General features: G+C 37.4%; 1 protein-coding gene across 1 annotated transcript in view; it reads left to right on the forward strand.

Moving 5' to 3' along the window:
- The window catches only part of LOC129000131 (tubulin glycylase 3A-like), a 38,047-nt gene that overhangs the window by 20,566 nt on the left and 2,342 nt on the right, over positions 1 to 15,139 (forward strand). The window contains exons 3-9 of the mRNA XM_054427049.1: positions 649 to 796; positions 3,784 to 3,968; positions 4,599 to 4,811; positions 5,840 to 6,031; positions 12,029 to 12,242; positions 13,165 to 13,255; positions 14,457 to 14,624. Coding sequence (XP_054283024.1) covers positions 649 to 796; positions 3,784 to 3,968; positions 4,599 to 4,811; positions 5,840 to 6,031; positions 12,029 to 12,242; positions 13,165 to 13,255; positions 14,457 to 14,624 — 1,211 coding nt within the window. The remainder of the gene's footprint in view (positions 1 to 648; positions 797 to 3,783; positions 3,969 to 4,598; positions 4,812 to 5,839; positions 6,032 to 12,028; positions 12,243 to 13,164; positions 13,256 to 14,456; positions 14,625 to 15,139) is intronic.

Here is a 15,139-nt window from a genome sequence, read left to right on the forward strand (position 1 = left end):
TGAATAAAAAGGTTTTAAAGAAACATGCTTGCCTATTAATATATAGATAGATAGATGCCAAAGAAGATTCCGTAAACACTTTGAGAGCCTGCAATTGCTGAGACTTTCTTCTACGAACCAGTATGAACTACTTCTACTTCTGTATGAACTAGAAGGGTCTTGCGACGTCAAAAACGGTCTCGTAAAAAATCGGACAACAACAAAACAAATTTATTTGTGCCTACTAAGTAAGTATTGTGCTTTTCTTATACAAATAGTAACTACTTGTATTACTAGGGGATGTTTCCGTGTCAAATAAGGTATCATAGGGTAGAGATACTCTCAATGTATTCTTCGTGTAAAAATCATAAATACTTTTGTATCAACAAACGGGTGTTGTCTACGTGTTCTCTATTTTTCTGTAATCGTTCATCAGACATGTGTTAAATTGCCTATGAACTAGTCAATTTTCACCAAACATATCCTTCCCGACAATGGCCATAGACGATTTCCTCCAGTTTCAACAGATTCGCAACAACATTAACATTTGCCAAGGGGTGTTTGACCCTGTTGTTCACACCTAGTGACCTTGTTACGAGCTGCAGACACTGTTGGGTCGATACTGACATAGCCACAACGCACCACGCACACGAGTCTGTTGTGTTGTAGCACCACAAGACGTTCACGATCCTGGGCAGGTTCCCGTCCATCAGGGACGCGCTGAGAGCCAGAGGCTGGGTGCAGAACTTTGACGCGCTCTCCCAGCAGCGACCCCAGCTGCCGAACTATACGAGGCCCGTTCATAAGGATGAGGAAGGTAGGTTCTATGCATTTGTTTTGAGTTTACACATTTACTACTTTATGCGTGTGTGTTGATGGTAAGTCTTAAACAAGAGTTATTAAGAAATGCGGCCACTGTTCCAAAAAATTCAATTCTCTGGATAGCCACTGTAGCCGAGTGGTTAGAGTGATAAACTTCAAATTTAAGGTTGCTGGTTCAAATTTGTGTAGGATTAATTAGTGGACCCGGATGCCATTTGTCATTGGGCTAATTATTGCTACATACCTAACAAAAAGACGATATGTTAACAAGACCAGGTGTATGTTTGAACATTTAATTACCTTGCAAAAGTTCACTAGCAGTGAAAATCAAATCACGAAAAGAAATGAGTTTATTTGGGACTTTTCAAATTTACCGTGATCAAGCCGTATAGAACTTTCTCCATACTGACTGAAGTAATCTACCAAGCGAAATATTGTTTCCAAGATTTTCCACTCAAGTTTTATTGCGATAACCCCTTCGTATTGGTTCAAATGTATCCTATTCCGCCTTTTGATTACGATTTTACATTATTCATACAGCGATGATAGAAACGTGATTAGATTTATTGAATATCTAAAAAGCGGGGAACATAGTAATCAATATGACGACTAAACACTATAACACACCTTTAATAACCAATAACTTTATCAAAATAAAGTGTACATATTACTTCCGTTTTGATTATTTTACTTAACGTTGGTATACGCAATCATAAGCAACTTATAACAAGCAATGAGCTGCAAAAATTACTAAAAAAACATCAATATTACAAGCTCTGACAAATTTTCTAGTCCCTGGTATCCTTTCGGTAGTAATTTTTTTATCTGTAACTTTTCAACTAGGCTAATAATGCGACTGCGAATTTCACTTTAGCACAGGGACAAATACAACATTCATCTTTTATACTCTACATCTAGGTATAACCTGAAGAGTAATATGGTTCAGATAAATCCAGGTAATTTATTTAAATATACCTAATAGGCCTACCTGTAATACGTTTCTTCTTCACTTTTTCTAAACTTCTAACGAGTACTAAAAATGTATTCGCTTACGGTTTGAAGTCTTTGGTTCCCTAGAATAAATGTAAAAAAACATCTAAAACTCTCAAACTACAATCATTCATACTCATAATAGTGTTACTTAAAATACTATGGAAACTCCATAAAATTTCTAGCCATTTATAAACGAGATACAGACCGCGGCCTGTAATGTAGCAGTTTTCCTGAAGTATGTAGCTTTTGATGATGACCTAAAATAAGTGTTTGGTTTTCCGGCTTTCAAAAAATATTTTCAACAGCAATTTCAATGACTGAAATTGTTCTTATGATTGCATCTACGAAATCATTGATCTTTCCATACCATCCGTATGAAACAAAACGAATAATGTGGGTTAAAGATTATTCTGAATAACAATTTATTTTTTTTTATGTTCTGATACAATTAACAGTCTATTCCCCAAGAAACTACGTTATTTTTAACCACGTGCAGATTTTTAACGTGGTTTATACATTAAAGTTTCTTGGCTTACCAATATTATATTTTATTTTCGTTATCAATCCCACTCATTGATGACGTGTTTTGAATACAAACTAACAACGTCTTAGAACAGTTTGTAATCGTTGTATTTAGGGCGCATATAGAACGTAAGTTGTACAGCTTATGCGTCGGTTGAAGCGTTCTGATCGTCAACGACTATTGTCATTTATCGACTGAAGGCCTACCAGTACAGCGCGCTGACATGCACGGAGCACGTCGCCCTACACTTCTGCAATAGCCGTGTTGATCATTACTACAGCTCCCTTCAACACTAATTATGCTGATAAAGAGTTTCCTACTTACTTTACACAAAACATACAGCCGTCTACAAGCATTATTGGCAGATAAAATAATATCGTGTCTACTAATAAATTATGCAATATCTATCTACTGAGTCAGGTTTATAATCTAAACAGAGATTTTTCTTTTAAAAGAAAATATTGCAGAATCGTAAAAAAAATCAAATTAAATAATAACAGGATAATAATGACATAATTATAAGCGCACGCCTGGGAGGCCTCATCACACTTATAAATATAAAATATTGTTCCTAACCATGTTTTCATAGATTGGTACTGTATTGTAGGCCTACACTGTAGTGGAGTATTTGTGATGATTCCGATGGCGGTAGACGAAAACGATGTCCCCGTGATGACAGGAGACGTTAACGAATGACGATTTTGCCGCGATCGCGGGTGACGTCAATCATGTCCCCGTTATAGCGGGAGAAGTTCGCGATTCATCCACTATCTTCTATATCGCGATCGCAAAAAATCGTGAACATTCCCGCGAGTGCCAAGACATTCAAGGTTCGCTTCCTCCGATTGCAGCAAAATCTTGAACCACGACAAAATTATTACATGACAACCAATAAACATAAACCGACATTATTTACCAAGCCTTAGTTTTGGGGTTTCTTAAAAAGACCAGTAAAACTACGTCCAACCTTCCCTTATAAGTTCACAAACCTTTTCTGATCCACCCCATGGCAAGGGAAGTAAAAATATAAGTGTGCCAGCTCCTCGTCCCTCAACAAATTCCTGGACCCGCCTCTGCTGTAGGGAATGTAGAAATTCTCTTGTTGGATCACCATTATCTTTTTAAATGTTAGTTGTTTAACTTTTGAGGCCAATCTTGACATTAAATGGCCTGATTTATAAAATAACGGTATTTAAGTCGCCTTATTTAATAAAATTTCTCATCTATATGAGTACTGTAGATACAGTAAAAAAATTATGTAATAACTAACAAAGCTTCGTTACCATTTTCAGGCCAGACAGTACAGATTATATTTAGAAACTCGCCTTTGGCTTTTTATTTGAGCCAACCTGGGAAAGTGCCTCAGGGATAGGATACTTTACTCACTGTATCCACAAATAGTTGGTGGGATATAAACGCCCCCCCCCATAATTTAAGATCTTGATGATATTTTCCATCTGTGACAGGGAGTGGACCCCCTATGAGTCCCACCTCAGAGGAGTCCGCTGACCGAGACTCTCAACTTATCTCTCGTCTGCTGCGAGACACTCCTGTCAACTTCATCTGGGCAATGGGTGACTACATAGACTGGAAGTACCTCAGCAAATCTACCATAGTCAGCCGCTTTCCTAGGGTCTACTTCACCACTAAGGTTAAACAAGTCTATTTTACAGTCACAAAAGATCCACATAATTAAATTGATTTTTTAATTCAAAATGTACTTTTACAAATTCAAATGAGTGCTATGGATTGAATTATTGCCAAAAAAACAAAATTTAGCGTTCAAATAACGTACGCTACTGAACCGGATTATGCAAATGCCATATGTTCAGGGCAAACTGAAAAAAACCACAACTTGTTTAGTTATTATTACTCTAGCCGTATCAACTTTAAACTATAGCGTGTGGTGATTGGTTATTTTGTGTGTGTATGATAGTGTGTACCAAGTCTTAAACCAGAATTGTTCTGCAAACAGTCACCAGACCGAGACCCTAATTGTTTGGTAGCCAAGTGGTAATAGAGCGCATAACTTCAAATCAGAAGGTTGTTGGTACTCAGCAAAACCGATTCTGAATCCAGATGCTATTTGTCAGATGGCTACCAAAAATATATGTTTTCTGACAGAGGATCGACTTTAGACAGTAACAAGACCAGGGTTAGGCCTGTTTTCTGACCAAAATCATAAAAGTACCATTGAGGTAAAAATTCAGCAAAAAGGAAAATATAAAATCCTTATTTTTCTTGTTAATCTTGCATCACTAGCATTGCCTCATCTCTGCAGGTTGGGTTGTGCAACTACCTGCAGCAGACACATTGGTTCTGTGAGGCCGGAGTGTCCAACACATTGTTCCCCAGGTGTTACAACATAGCCACTGAGGATGACCTCAACGCCTTCATCACAGACTTCCGCCTGACCGCCTGTCTAAGCCTGCTGCACCTACTGGTCCAGGCGATAGACAATGACCAGCCCGACACCTTCTCAGAGGACGGCAAGGTCGGTTGTCAGTGTAGAAAAGTGATAAAAGTAGATTTGGTTTTGCAAGTGACGGCTCAAAATTGAGTGTTTGGGGTTTTTTGTTGAGAGGTCAATCAATATCGTCATGAAAAAAGCTTTTAACCATTGACTATTGATTAAATTAGGCGTCCCTCATGTGAGAGCTGTAGCCAGTTTTGTATAAAAATGTTCATAGTTGAGTTGAGCCACCAATGCAGTGGTCTGAAGTCATTGGCCCATTTCTGTTGAATACACCAACTTTTTAAACAAAGCCAATCTAAAAGTCTAAACAATAGATTGAAAATTCTTTTCTTGGGAGGGTAATTAGTCAATGGTATAGTTGAAAACTATCTTTTTAACATAATTTACATCTTTATTGTCATTATTAATTAACATTTTAAGTCATTGACTATAATTTATTATAGTAACAAAATCTAAGGGAGAAACACAATTTAGACAGAAGGACCCTATGTGAGTGGAAATGTTAAACTATTATATGTTCTATTTGATTAGACGATTGGCTGTGGCTGGGATGTCTACTTCAGTATCCAAAAGTTAATGATTGATCATCTTGCCTAAAGAATAATCAGTAACACAATTAGTTACAAACAAGAGCTCGCCCCGTGGTCAAAAACTCAACCATTTTGTTCAAACTTCTGTATTTTCACCCCACGCTGTCAATAAAACATGTGATTTTATTTCTTCCATTTGTTTTGATTTTCTGTTTATATTTTGCTGTTATTTTGTCTCCAACATGGCAACCCATAAGACCCACATTTATTTTTTTATTTAGATTTTTCAAACAACGGTTCTCATGGGAAAGATTTGAGACCAGTGACCACGTGTCTAAATACAATGCTCTCCTACATTTAAGTCAAATACTGTATGCATTTAAACGGTCCGTTTTAACAAGTTTTTGGGGACGTCGGTTTAACCGGAAAAACTGTTATCCGGAGTGGCCTCATTCCCGAGGAGTCCGGATAAGAGAGAGTCTACTGTATACTGACTCATGCAACACATGTCCTCAGGTACCACTCACAGCTGTGGAGTTCGCAGCTCGACGTTGTACAGAGTTTGTGAGTATTCAGGAACACGAAGACATTGATGTGAAGGAGACAGAACACATCTGGGACCACCAATGGGACCAGTTTCTCACCTGGTACTACCAGCTGTCCCATGAACGTGCTGCGTTCCTACCAGCCACCGAGACACAGAGGAAGGTGAGATTGTGAAATCAACTTGACCATAAATATTTTTACTTTTTTGACATGTGTCAAATGCCATTGCATTTCCCAATCTATAGGCTGCAACCTACTGGTTAAGTGGTTGACCCACTGTGGGAACAATTTGGGTAGGTCGCTAGAAGAGAACAAACATTGGATATGTTTTTTAACAGACCTGAAAATCAGGCATTTCTTTACTGCCTGAAGGTAGGTACCATGATAGCACCATCTATGAATGATCTACTAAAACGAATTTTATGTTCAATGGGTTTCTGATATGAGTACTGTGTATAAATGGAAGTAAATTACAAGATGAAAAGCATAATGTGTGTAAATTAATAATTGTGTACCAGTTTCTATTTGTATGATGTCTATTCCAATTCATAAGTAACATATTGCTTGGTACAGTACATTATGTACAATACCACAAACAATATCTTTAAAGCAGGGATCCTAAATTAAGTATTAATGGATACTTAAAGTACACACATTGAATTACATTTAATAAGTATAAAAGCATTTAGTTCAGGACTCTAAACAACAACTAAACAAAGGACAACTAAACTTAATATTGGAGACTCCAGTTCCCCAGTTAAATATGGAAGATTATAGATGCTGGAGGGGATGGTCTAAGATGGTATTCCATACAGGCAACAAACACTCTTCACCCACTACCAGAAAGATGATCAACTGGGTGGAGCATGTAAAATAAATAGCTTCACTACTCCAGCCAAGCACGCAGATGATGGAAAGACAAACTTGAACTCAGAATCTTGCGAAGGATAAACTGGAGGAATACCAATCAACAGAGAATGCTAGACATCAAGGACTGTAGAGCGGTGAAAGCAAAAAGAAGAAAACAAGATGAATGAGAACATTTTAGGATTTAGTATTGTAATGTGTAGTATAGAATATAGTATTAGTATTTCATGTGTCAAGAATTAAGAAGGTACTGTAGCGTCTCTAGTAATAAGAAACCATGTATTAATATTATTCTCTGACCGAGTGAGAAAGGATCATTATAATTGTAAATATGTGGTTTCCCTGGACACTAAATTAAAATACCTAGCTCAATAAAATAAAAGGGCAAACTGAATTATTAAACTCAACACTTTTAATTGAACCAACTAAAGAAGACATAGATTAAAACTATTGTTGTTTTTAACAACACATTTAACAATTTAACCATCTGGTATTCATCATTGAAGTATAACATTAAAAACAGACATGTGGCAAATATTAAATTGCACTCAACACCCCTCCTCAATTTAATAATTTTACATTTGACACAGTTAACAAACAAACAATCCTAACATCTTTCTCAAATTGCCAAACCGAGGTGCAGGCAGACTTTTTGTAAAAATGTCTGCAATCTGATTTTCCGAACATATATATTCTGCAGACATGATTCTCCGCTGGTGAAGTTCCCGCACAAAATTGTATTTAACATTCACATGTCTCAATCGGCGATGCTCCCACTTCTGTAGAAGTCGTATGCAAGATTGATTATCTTCCAGGATGCGGATTGGTAACTTAAGCAAAATTTGAAAATCTTCTATCAGATACTTCATCCAGAGTAATTCGGCTGCTGCTGTTGCCAAAGCTACATATTCCGCCTCTGTAGATGATAACGCAACACTAGATTGCTTCTTTGTTGCCCAACTTACAGTACTTCCAAACACTTGTATGAGATAACCTGAGGTCGATCTTGAATCTCCACTTTTATTCCAGTTTGCATCAGCGTAAGCCAGAATAATGTCATCTTGTTTGCTCTTTCGATAACATAATTTTAAGTCGATTGTTCCTTTTATATATCTTAGGACTCTCTTCAAACATTTCCAGAGTTCTTCTGTTGGGTCACTTTGATGCCTGCTTAGGAAATTTACTACAGCACTCAAATCTGGCCTTGTACCTAGCATTAGCATTGCATACATTAAGCATCCGATTACTTCTCTGCACGGCTTATCAGTCCTTTTTCCGCCTTTGATTTCTAGTTTTACTTCCATTGTCGTTTTGACTGGGCAACAATCTTGCATGTTAAATCGTTTAAGAAGACTCTTTAGGTAGGCAGTCTGACTTAAGTACATTTCCCCCTCACTCCTGGAGATTTCGATTCCCAAAAATGTTTTTGGTACTCCCAATTCCTTGATTTTAAACTTCTCATTCAACTTTACTTTAATTTCCTTGATTTTCTCCCTATTATTTCCTGCCATGAGAATATCATCAACATAGAGCACAAGATACACGACAATATCATTTTGTATCATAACGTAAAGACATTTGTCGGATTCTGATTGGGTGAAACCAACTGAAATGAGAAATGAATGAATAGCTTGATTCCATGCTAATGGTGCCTGTTTCAAGCCATATAGCGCCTTTTGCAATTTGCAAACGGAGCCGGGTGTTCCTTCAACTCCTTCAGGAATGGACATATATATTTCCTCCTTCAGTTCACCATGAAGAAAAGCATTGTTGACGTCTAATTGTTCAAGAATTAATCCACGTTCGTTTGCTACAGCCAGCAACACCCTAACTGTTGCAAGACGAACCACTGGAGCATATGTTTCTTCATAGTCAAAACCCTTTCTCTGTGAACATCCTTTGATAACAAGTCTTGCCTTGTATCGTTCAATATTTCCGTTTATGTCTTTCTTCAATTTGAAAACCCATTTACTGGAGATAGCTTTCCTTCCAGGTGGTAGTTCAGTGTAAGTCCAAGTTTTGTTTTCCTTTATAGAGTTAAGTTCTTCCTTAACAGCTTGATACCAATGATCCTTATCATCACGTGCTGCAATATCCTTGTAACTTTGCGGTACATCATCGACAAAAGATTCAGCATTCAGAGCAAGAACTGCATAATCCTGTAAGTGTCTTGGCACATTCCTCTTTCTGGTAGAGTGTCTTATTGTTTCTTCTTCACTTACATGATCTTCAATTTCTTCTTCCTCTTCTTCAAGATCTGGTATAGAAATTCTTTGATTTTCATCAGACAATGATCTGGGTTCTTCTTTGTTCTTGTCTTCCTTTTTACTCGATCTGGATTCATGTACATGATCGGGAATCCAGTCTTCAATTGGTGTGCTCTCAAAGTTAAATTTTTCCTCATAAAACACAACATTTCTTCCAGTGATTATTTTTCCTTCTTCAGGACACCACAGTCGATAACCATTAGGACAATATCCAGTAAAGTAACACTTCAAGCACTTGCTGTCAAATTTACTCGATATTAATTCCTTAGGTAACAGCAAATATGCTGCACAGCCAAAAACTCTTAACTTACTAAGATTAGGCTTCTCATTGTACCATAAAGCAGCAGGGATTTTTCCTCCTAAAGCAGATGTCGGACTTCGGTTGATTAGATATACGGCAGTTCGAACAGCTTCTGACCAAAATGTCTTACCTAATTCACAATTAAGTATTAAACAACGAGCCCTTTCAACAATAGTCCTGTTCATTCGTTCTGAGACACCGTTCTGTTGAGGAGTATATCTGATTGTGAACTCATACTGAATTCCTTGCTCCTCAAAAAACTGCTTCAACTCATTTGACATGTATTCACGACCATTGTCACAACGAAATCTGCTAGTCTTTAGATTGAAATGAGATGTAGCCAAAGCATGACACATCTTGACGTATCGTGTGACTTCCGCCTTCGATTCTAGAGCATAGGCCACCGTAAAATGAGTAAAGTCGTCAATAAAAGTGATGATATATTTCTTACCGTCAAATGAAACTGGTGAGATTGGACCACACAAATCACTGTGAATCAACTCAAGAGGTCTGGTGGCACGTCTCCTGTTCTGATTGTAAGGAAATTGTGATTGTTTCCCTTCAACACACTTTGAACACTTTTCTAAGGGTGATGTTGAAGTATTCAACTCCATCCCATCTACCTGCGACTTTTAATACAACCATAGCTCAAATGACCAAGCCTGTCATGCCACAGTTTCATTTCTGTTTCAGATGAAGAAGCTGACAAAGCTTTTTGTTGCAAAAAATTTAATATATATAACTGAGAATTGTTTCTTTTTGCAACCGCAACAGTTTGATTATCTTTCTTAATCAAGCCACATGAATTTTGAAAGATAACACAAAAACCATTCATTTCCAATTTTCTTACTGAAAGTAAATTGTAACTAATTCCAGGTACAGATAAAACATCTTTGATTGTTATTTTAATTTCCTTCCCTTCAACAACACTAGTGACATACAATTCCCCTTTACATTTTGCTTCAAGATAAGTTCCAGACTTGGCTACTTTGATTTTAATAGGCTGTTCTAATTTCTTAAAGTTAGAGAGACATACCTCATTACTGTTAACCAGATGTTCTGTTGCTCCAGAGTCTAATATCCAATTTATGGTATCTGCTGAACAGTCTTCACTTGATGCTCCAAAACAAAATGCGGCATCTTCCTGTTTGGTGTCGACCACGTTCGCAGAATTATTTTTCTTTGATGGGTTCTGTGGTAATTTGACTCTGCAGTTAGCTCGTTTGTGTCCAAGCTTTCCGCATCTGTGACAAGTGAAATTGAACGAGTTGCCAGAAGTTCCTTGATTTCCTGGAAAATTTTTCTTTTTCCCTGGTTGAGACTGGAAGGCAGTAGGAGGTGATGTACAATCAAATTCAATTTTTCCAACGCCCCTCCTCTTTGTCTCCTCTTCCAGCAGTCTGACCTTCACAAAGCTTAGAGATAAGTCCTTCATTGAAAGAGTCTCTATGGCCGTGACAACGACGTCATATTCTTTGGGCATGGTCAGTAGTAGATGACAAACAATGTCAGATTCCTCGACAGTTGCTCCTGTAGAACGTAACTCTCTTATGACTTTGTCAAATTTCAGAAAGTGACGATTTAAAACGTCATTCTTCGCATCAAACTTCATTGTTAGTAACTGCTTCCTTAGTAGAAGTTGGCTAGCTATTCCTTTCCTTTCAAATGTGTTGCAGAGAGATTGCCATAGTTCAAAAGCAGTTGCCTTGTCTTTTGCATATTCCAAATGGCTGTCGGCAATACGCTGTATAATCTGCGACTTGCACTTTCGATCTTGTTTCGCTAATTCCAACAACCTTGCTTCCTTCCTCTCTCGTTGTTCATCTGTGTCTTTATCCAGAAATTCAACTTTGGTAACATAAGATTCCTTTACAAAAGATAATAATTCTAATTCCTCCAGCAGAGTTTCAATTCTAAATTTCCAATTGCTGAAATTGGTTCCATCCAACAATGGTATTCGATACTTTTCATGTTCAGTTGCCATATTAATTCAATTTCATTAGCCAGGTAAAAAAATATTAACAAATTCCGTATTTAAACAGCCCTGGGCCCATAACCTGTAAATATGTGGTTTCCCTGGACACTAAATTAAAATACCTAGCTCAATAAAATAAAAGGGCAAACTGAATTATTAAACTCAACACTTTTAATTGAACCAACTAAAGAAGACATAGATTAAAACTATTGTTGTTTTTAACAACACATTTAACAATTTAACCATCTGGTATTCATCATTGAAGTATAACATTAAAAACAGACATGTGGCAAATATTAAATTGCACTCAACAATAATGATATCACTTCACATTTGGGAGGTCTGGATATTCTGTTGTACGGTTTCTTTCCTCACTAGGGTGAATGCTGGAATGGTTACCTCAAGGGCCATACCCTACTACTACTATGGAATAGGGGGAGAAAGTATAAATAATCATACTAATTGTTGTAAAGACAGAATAACTTGTTTCACATAAAAGTGTGTACTTTGTAGTGTTGCAAATGAGCAAAACCTTTCAAGATATATTAACCACTGTTGTAATGACCTTTAAGTGAGTGTTTGGAGTTTTAAGAGGTTGAGTTTGATTTTTGACTATTGAGATTCATTGTAAACCATGTAAAGAATTCTCGCTAAGTTATATGGAATCTTTCAAAGATATCACTCACTGATTGCTACTAATGTAAAACGATGAACAGCTGAATTAACTGATGGAGTTATTTTGCCACCAGGCCATCTACTTGTGCTCCAAGATGACCATAGAGTCGATGAGACCTCACTGGCCCCAGATGTCACTGGATGGGACATGTAACCTGTGGATAGTCAAGCCAGGAGCCAAGTCTCGAGGTAGAGGCATCCAAGTATTCCGCAAACTAGAAGACATCGTGGCTCGGGTGGGAACCCTCCATTCGAAAGATCCCAGATATGTCATCCAGAAGTATATAGGTATGAGGAGGGTGATGAGGATAACTACTATACACTCAAATTAGCAATCTCAGAATCAGTCCTATATTCTACCTCTGAGCAACCAGATTCATAATATTGTTGTGCGCCAGGATGGCTGGGCAATAAAAACAATTAATAAATCGTAATACTTTTTTTTATTAAGCTCAATGACTATAGTCGGGACCACGAATGTTTGCAGTTGGCCACAGCCAATCACAAGACAAGGCTAGTGCGACGTTGCCATATCGCCCGTTGACGACACTAATTAAAATACTGAACAATATTTTCAAATCAGCTGGTATTATTAGATTTGGCAACACCAAACTGTCCTCATTGGCGCCTTCGAAGTCACGTGGTAAATAGACTCCTCCCTCAACTGCAAACTTTTGTGGTCCCGACTTTAATTTCACTAGGCAATGTTATACTCAAATAATGATTAATAGTTTTACAGTTTGTTTTAGGACTCACTTAGGACTAATATTTCCAATCATTCCAAATATCAGAGAGCTCATCCAGCCATGATGCTGTTAGATCATTTTTAGAATACATAAATTGTAAAATTCTTACCCATTATTCAAGTATGACTTTGCCTTGTGGAGTTAACGCTTATCGAGTTATTGTGCTTAAAAAGTCTAGTATTGCGATTTAACTATTGTTTTCCATTGCCCAGCCATCCCGGCGCACAAGGCCTTGCTATGAAGGCTTTGAAAATAGCTACATCCCAAAGGATATTTACTAATCCATTTACTCACAAAATAACAAAGTTTACGTTGCTGATAGATTTTCAAGCTGGTCTTTTCTGTGTAAAACATGAAGCACCAATGAAAATACACATATATATTTGGGATGAAAATAGTATTTAAAATTAAAACTATACAAATTACCAAAATATAATGCAGTTTTAACAATCCTTGTGTTACAGAGAAGCCTTTACTGATTCACAACACCAAGTTCGATATCCGTCAGTGGTTCTTGGTGACCAGCGCCTACCCTCTGACAATATGGATGTACAAGTAAGATAAAGTGGATTTACATGTGCACAATATGGTTTGGTGATATAGTTCCAGTAGACTTTGCCTATTCTGATACATTCAGTGTGGACATCCACTTGCATAAGACTCACACGACTTTGTGCAAAGCCCCATAACCAAGTCACAAATTCATGGTCTTTGGGCGATTAACATGTCAAATTCGACACAAATTTGATTTTGTAAAAATAGACAATAGAAAATTAATCTTTATTTACACATTCATTAAGAATAGTAGTAGTGTCAATTTACAATTTTTTCTAAATATGTGGTGAGGTGTTGTTTAGTCAAAGATCTGTTGGTAGTATTCTTTCAAAGAGTAAAAAGGTCAATTAATGAGCCATAGGCCATACTGAGTGACACATAGGATTTTACTTCTAGATTTTCAGCTAGTGGTTCATTAAACACTAAGGTTGTGTCATCAGCGTACATAAGAGTAAGGCAGTCGTCTCCTATTTGTTGCGGCAAATCGTTGGTAAAAAGAATAAATAGTACCGGACCCATAACAGACCCTTGGGGAACTCCTCGATTTATTGGTTGAAAACTTGATCTTGCTTTTCTTATTTTCTTAAAAAGGTTGATAAAGGTTCCTAATTGTGTTAGTTGAGACAAGGGTCCAGTCCTGTGGTGTCAAACCAGAGTATAGTGGGAAAGGGGATGGGATTGTACTTATTTACTGAAGTATCTTAAAGCTTTACTTGAAATACTTTTAATTGAAATGGCGACCATACAAAGGTATATATTTTAAGCCAAGTATGAATGGAGATGATGTGTGTTATTTTACAACACTAACACGAATGGTACCACCAGTACCTCCAGTTCCTCACCTGGTACTAAGAGCTGTCCCACGAACGTGACCAAAAACGATCATTTCGGTAGTGGCGCGATCTTGTAGTCTTGTTACTGACTAAAGGCCAACATGTTATCAATGATTGGTTTTGTTAACACACAAATCCATTAAGTCTGAGGACACCATTGAAGGAAAGTCTGTGACAATTTAACAAGTCCATTACTAATGACAATAGGGGAAATTGAATTTTGGTGTGATCTTCACTAATATACCAAAATGTTGAAACCAGGCCCAGGTCTCTCAGTTTATGATTTTCCTTAACCATAAGTTAATTGATCTATTTTGCTGCTGTAAGACAATGTATTTTTCTGAACCTTCACTAAAGTTGTTCTCTAGGGAGAGCTATCTGAGGTTCTGCTCTCAGCTGTTCTCCTTAAGTAACATGCACGAGTCAGTCCACCTCAGCAACAACGCTGTCCAGTGCAAGTACAAGAACGCCAAGAGAGACCAAGCATTGCCTGATGAAAACATGTGGGACTGCTACACCTTTCAGACATACCTCAGGTAACAATGGAATCGCAAGCTTGTGTACAATCCTAGAAATTTAATTAGTGGTGGGTTTAGGGCAAATAGCACCCTGCACTGCAAATCCCTTTAAACTAAACCTAGTTTTAACGCTGTTTTGATATTAAAATACTGAGTGGCGTCGTCCTGTAATCCAGCTACTAGGAGGTCACGATTTGTGGATATTTAAGCATGCACTGTGGATGTGATACTCCCTGGTGTGGATTAATGTCCGCACTAGTGATTAGTACGACTATACGCAGTACTAACCTGATAATTTGACCAGTTTGTTAGTACCAAGGCAAAAATGTGGTTCGGATTCCACTATAAACTGTATGTCCCTTAGTTGCCATTGGCTGTTTGGGCTATTAATTAACAGCCGCTGTGTCTAAGGAATATGTCGGCCTTAGTCACTAACAAGACTACAAGATCCTCGCCACTCATCCCCATTCATACTTGGCTTAAAATACCTACTTTGTATGGTCACCATTTCAATGAAAAGTATTTTAGTATTA

This window comes from Macrosteles quadrilineatus, unplaced genomic scaffold, assembly GCF_028750875.1.
Source record: "Macrosteles quadrilineatus isolate MER2022 unplaced genomic scaffold, UCM_ALF_1.0 Scaffold_8__2_contigs__length_117827958, whole genome shotgun sequence".
Lineage (NCBI taxonomy): Eukaryota > Metazoa > Arthropoda > Insecta > Hemiptera > Cicadellidae > Macrosteles > Macrosteles quadrilineatus.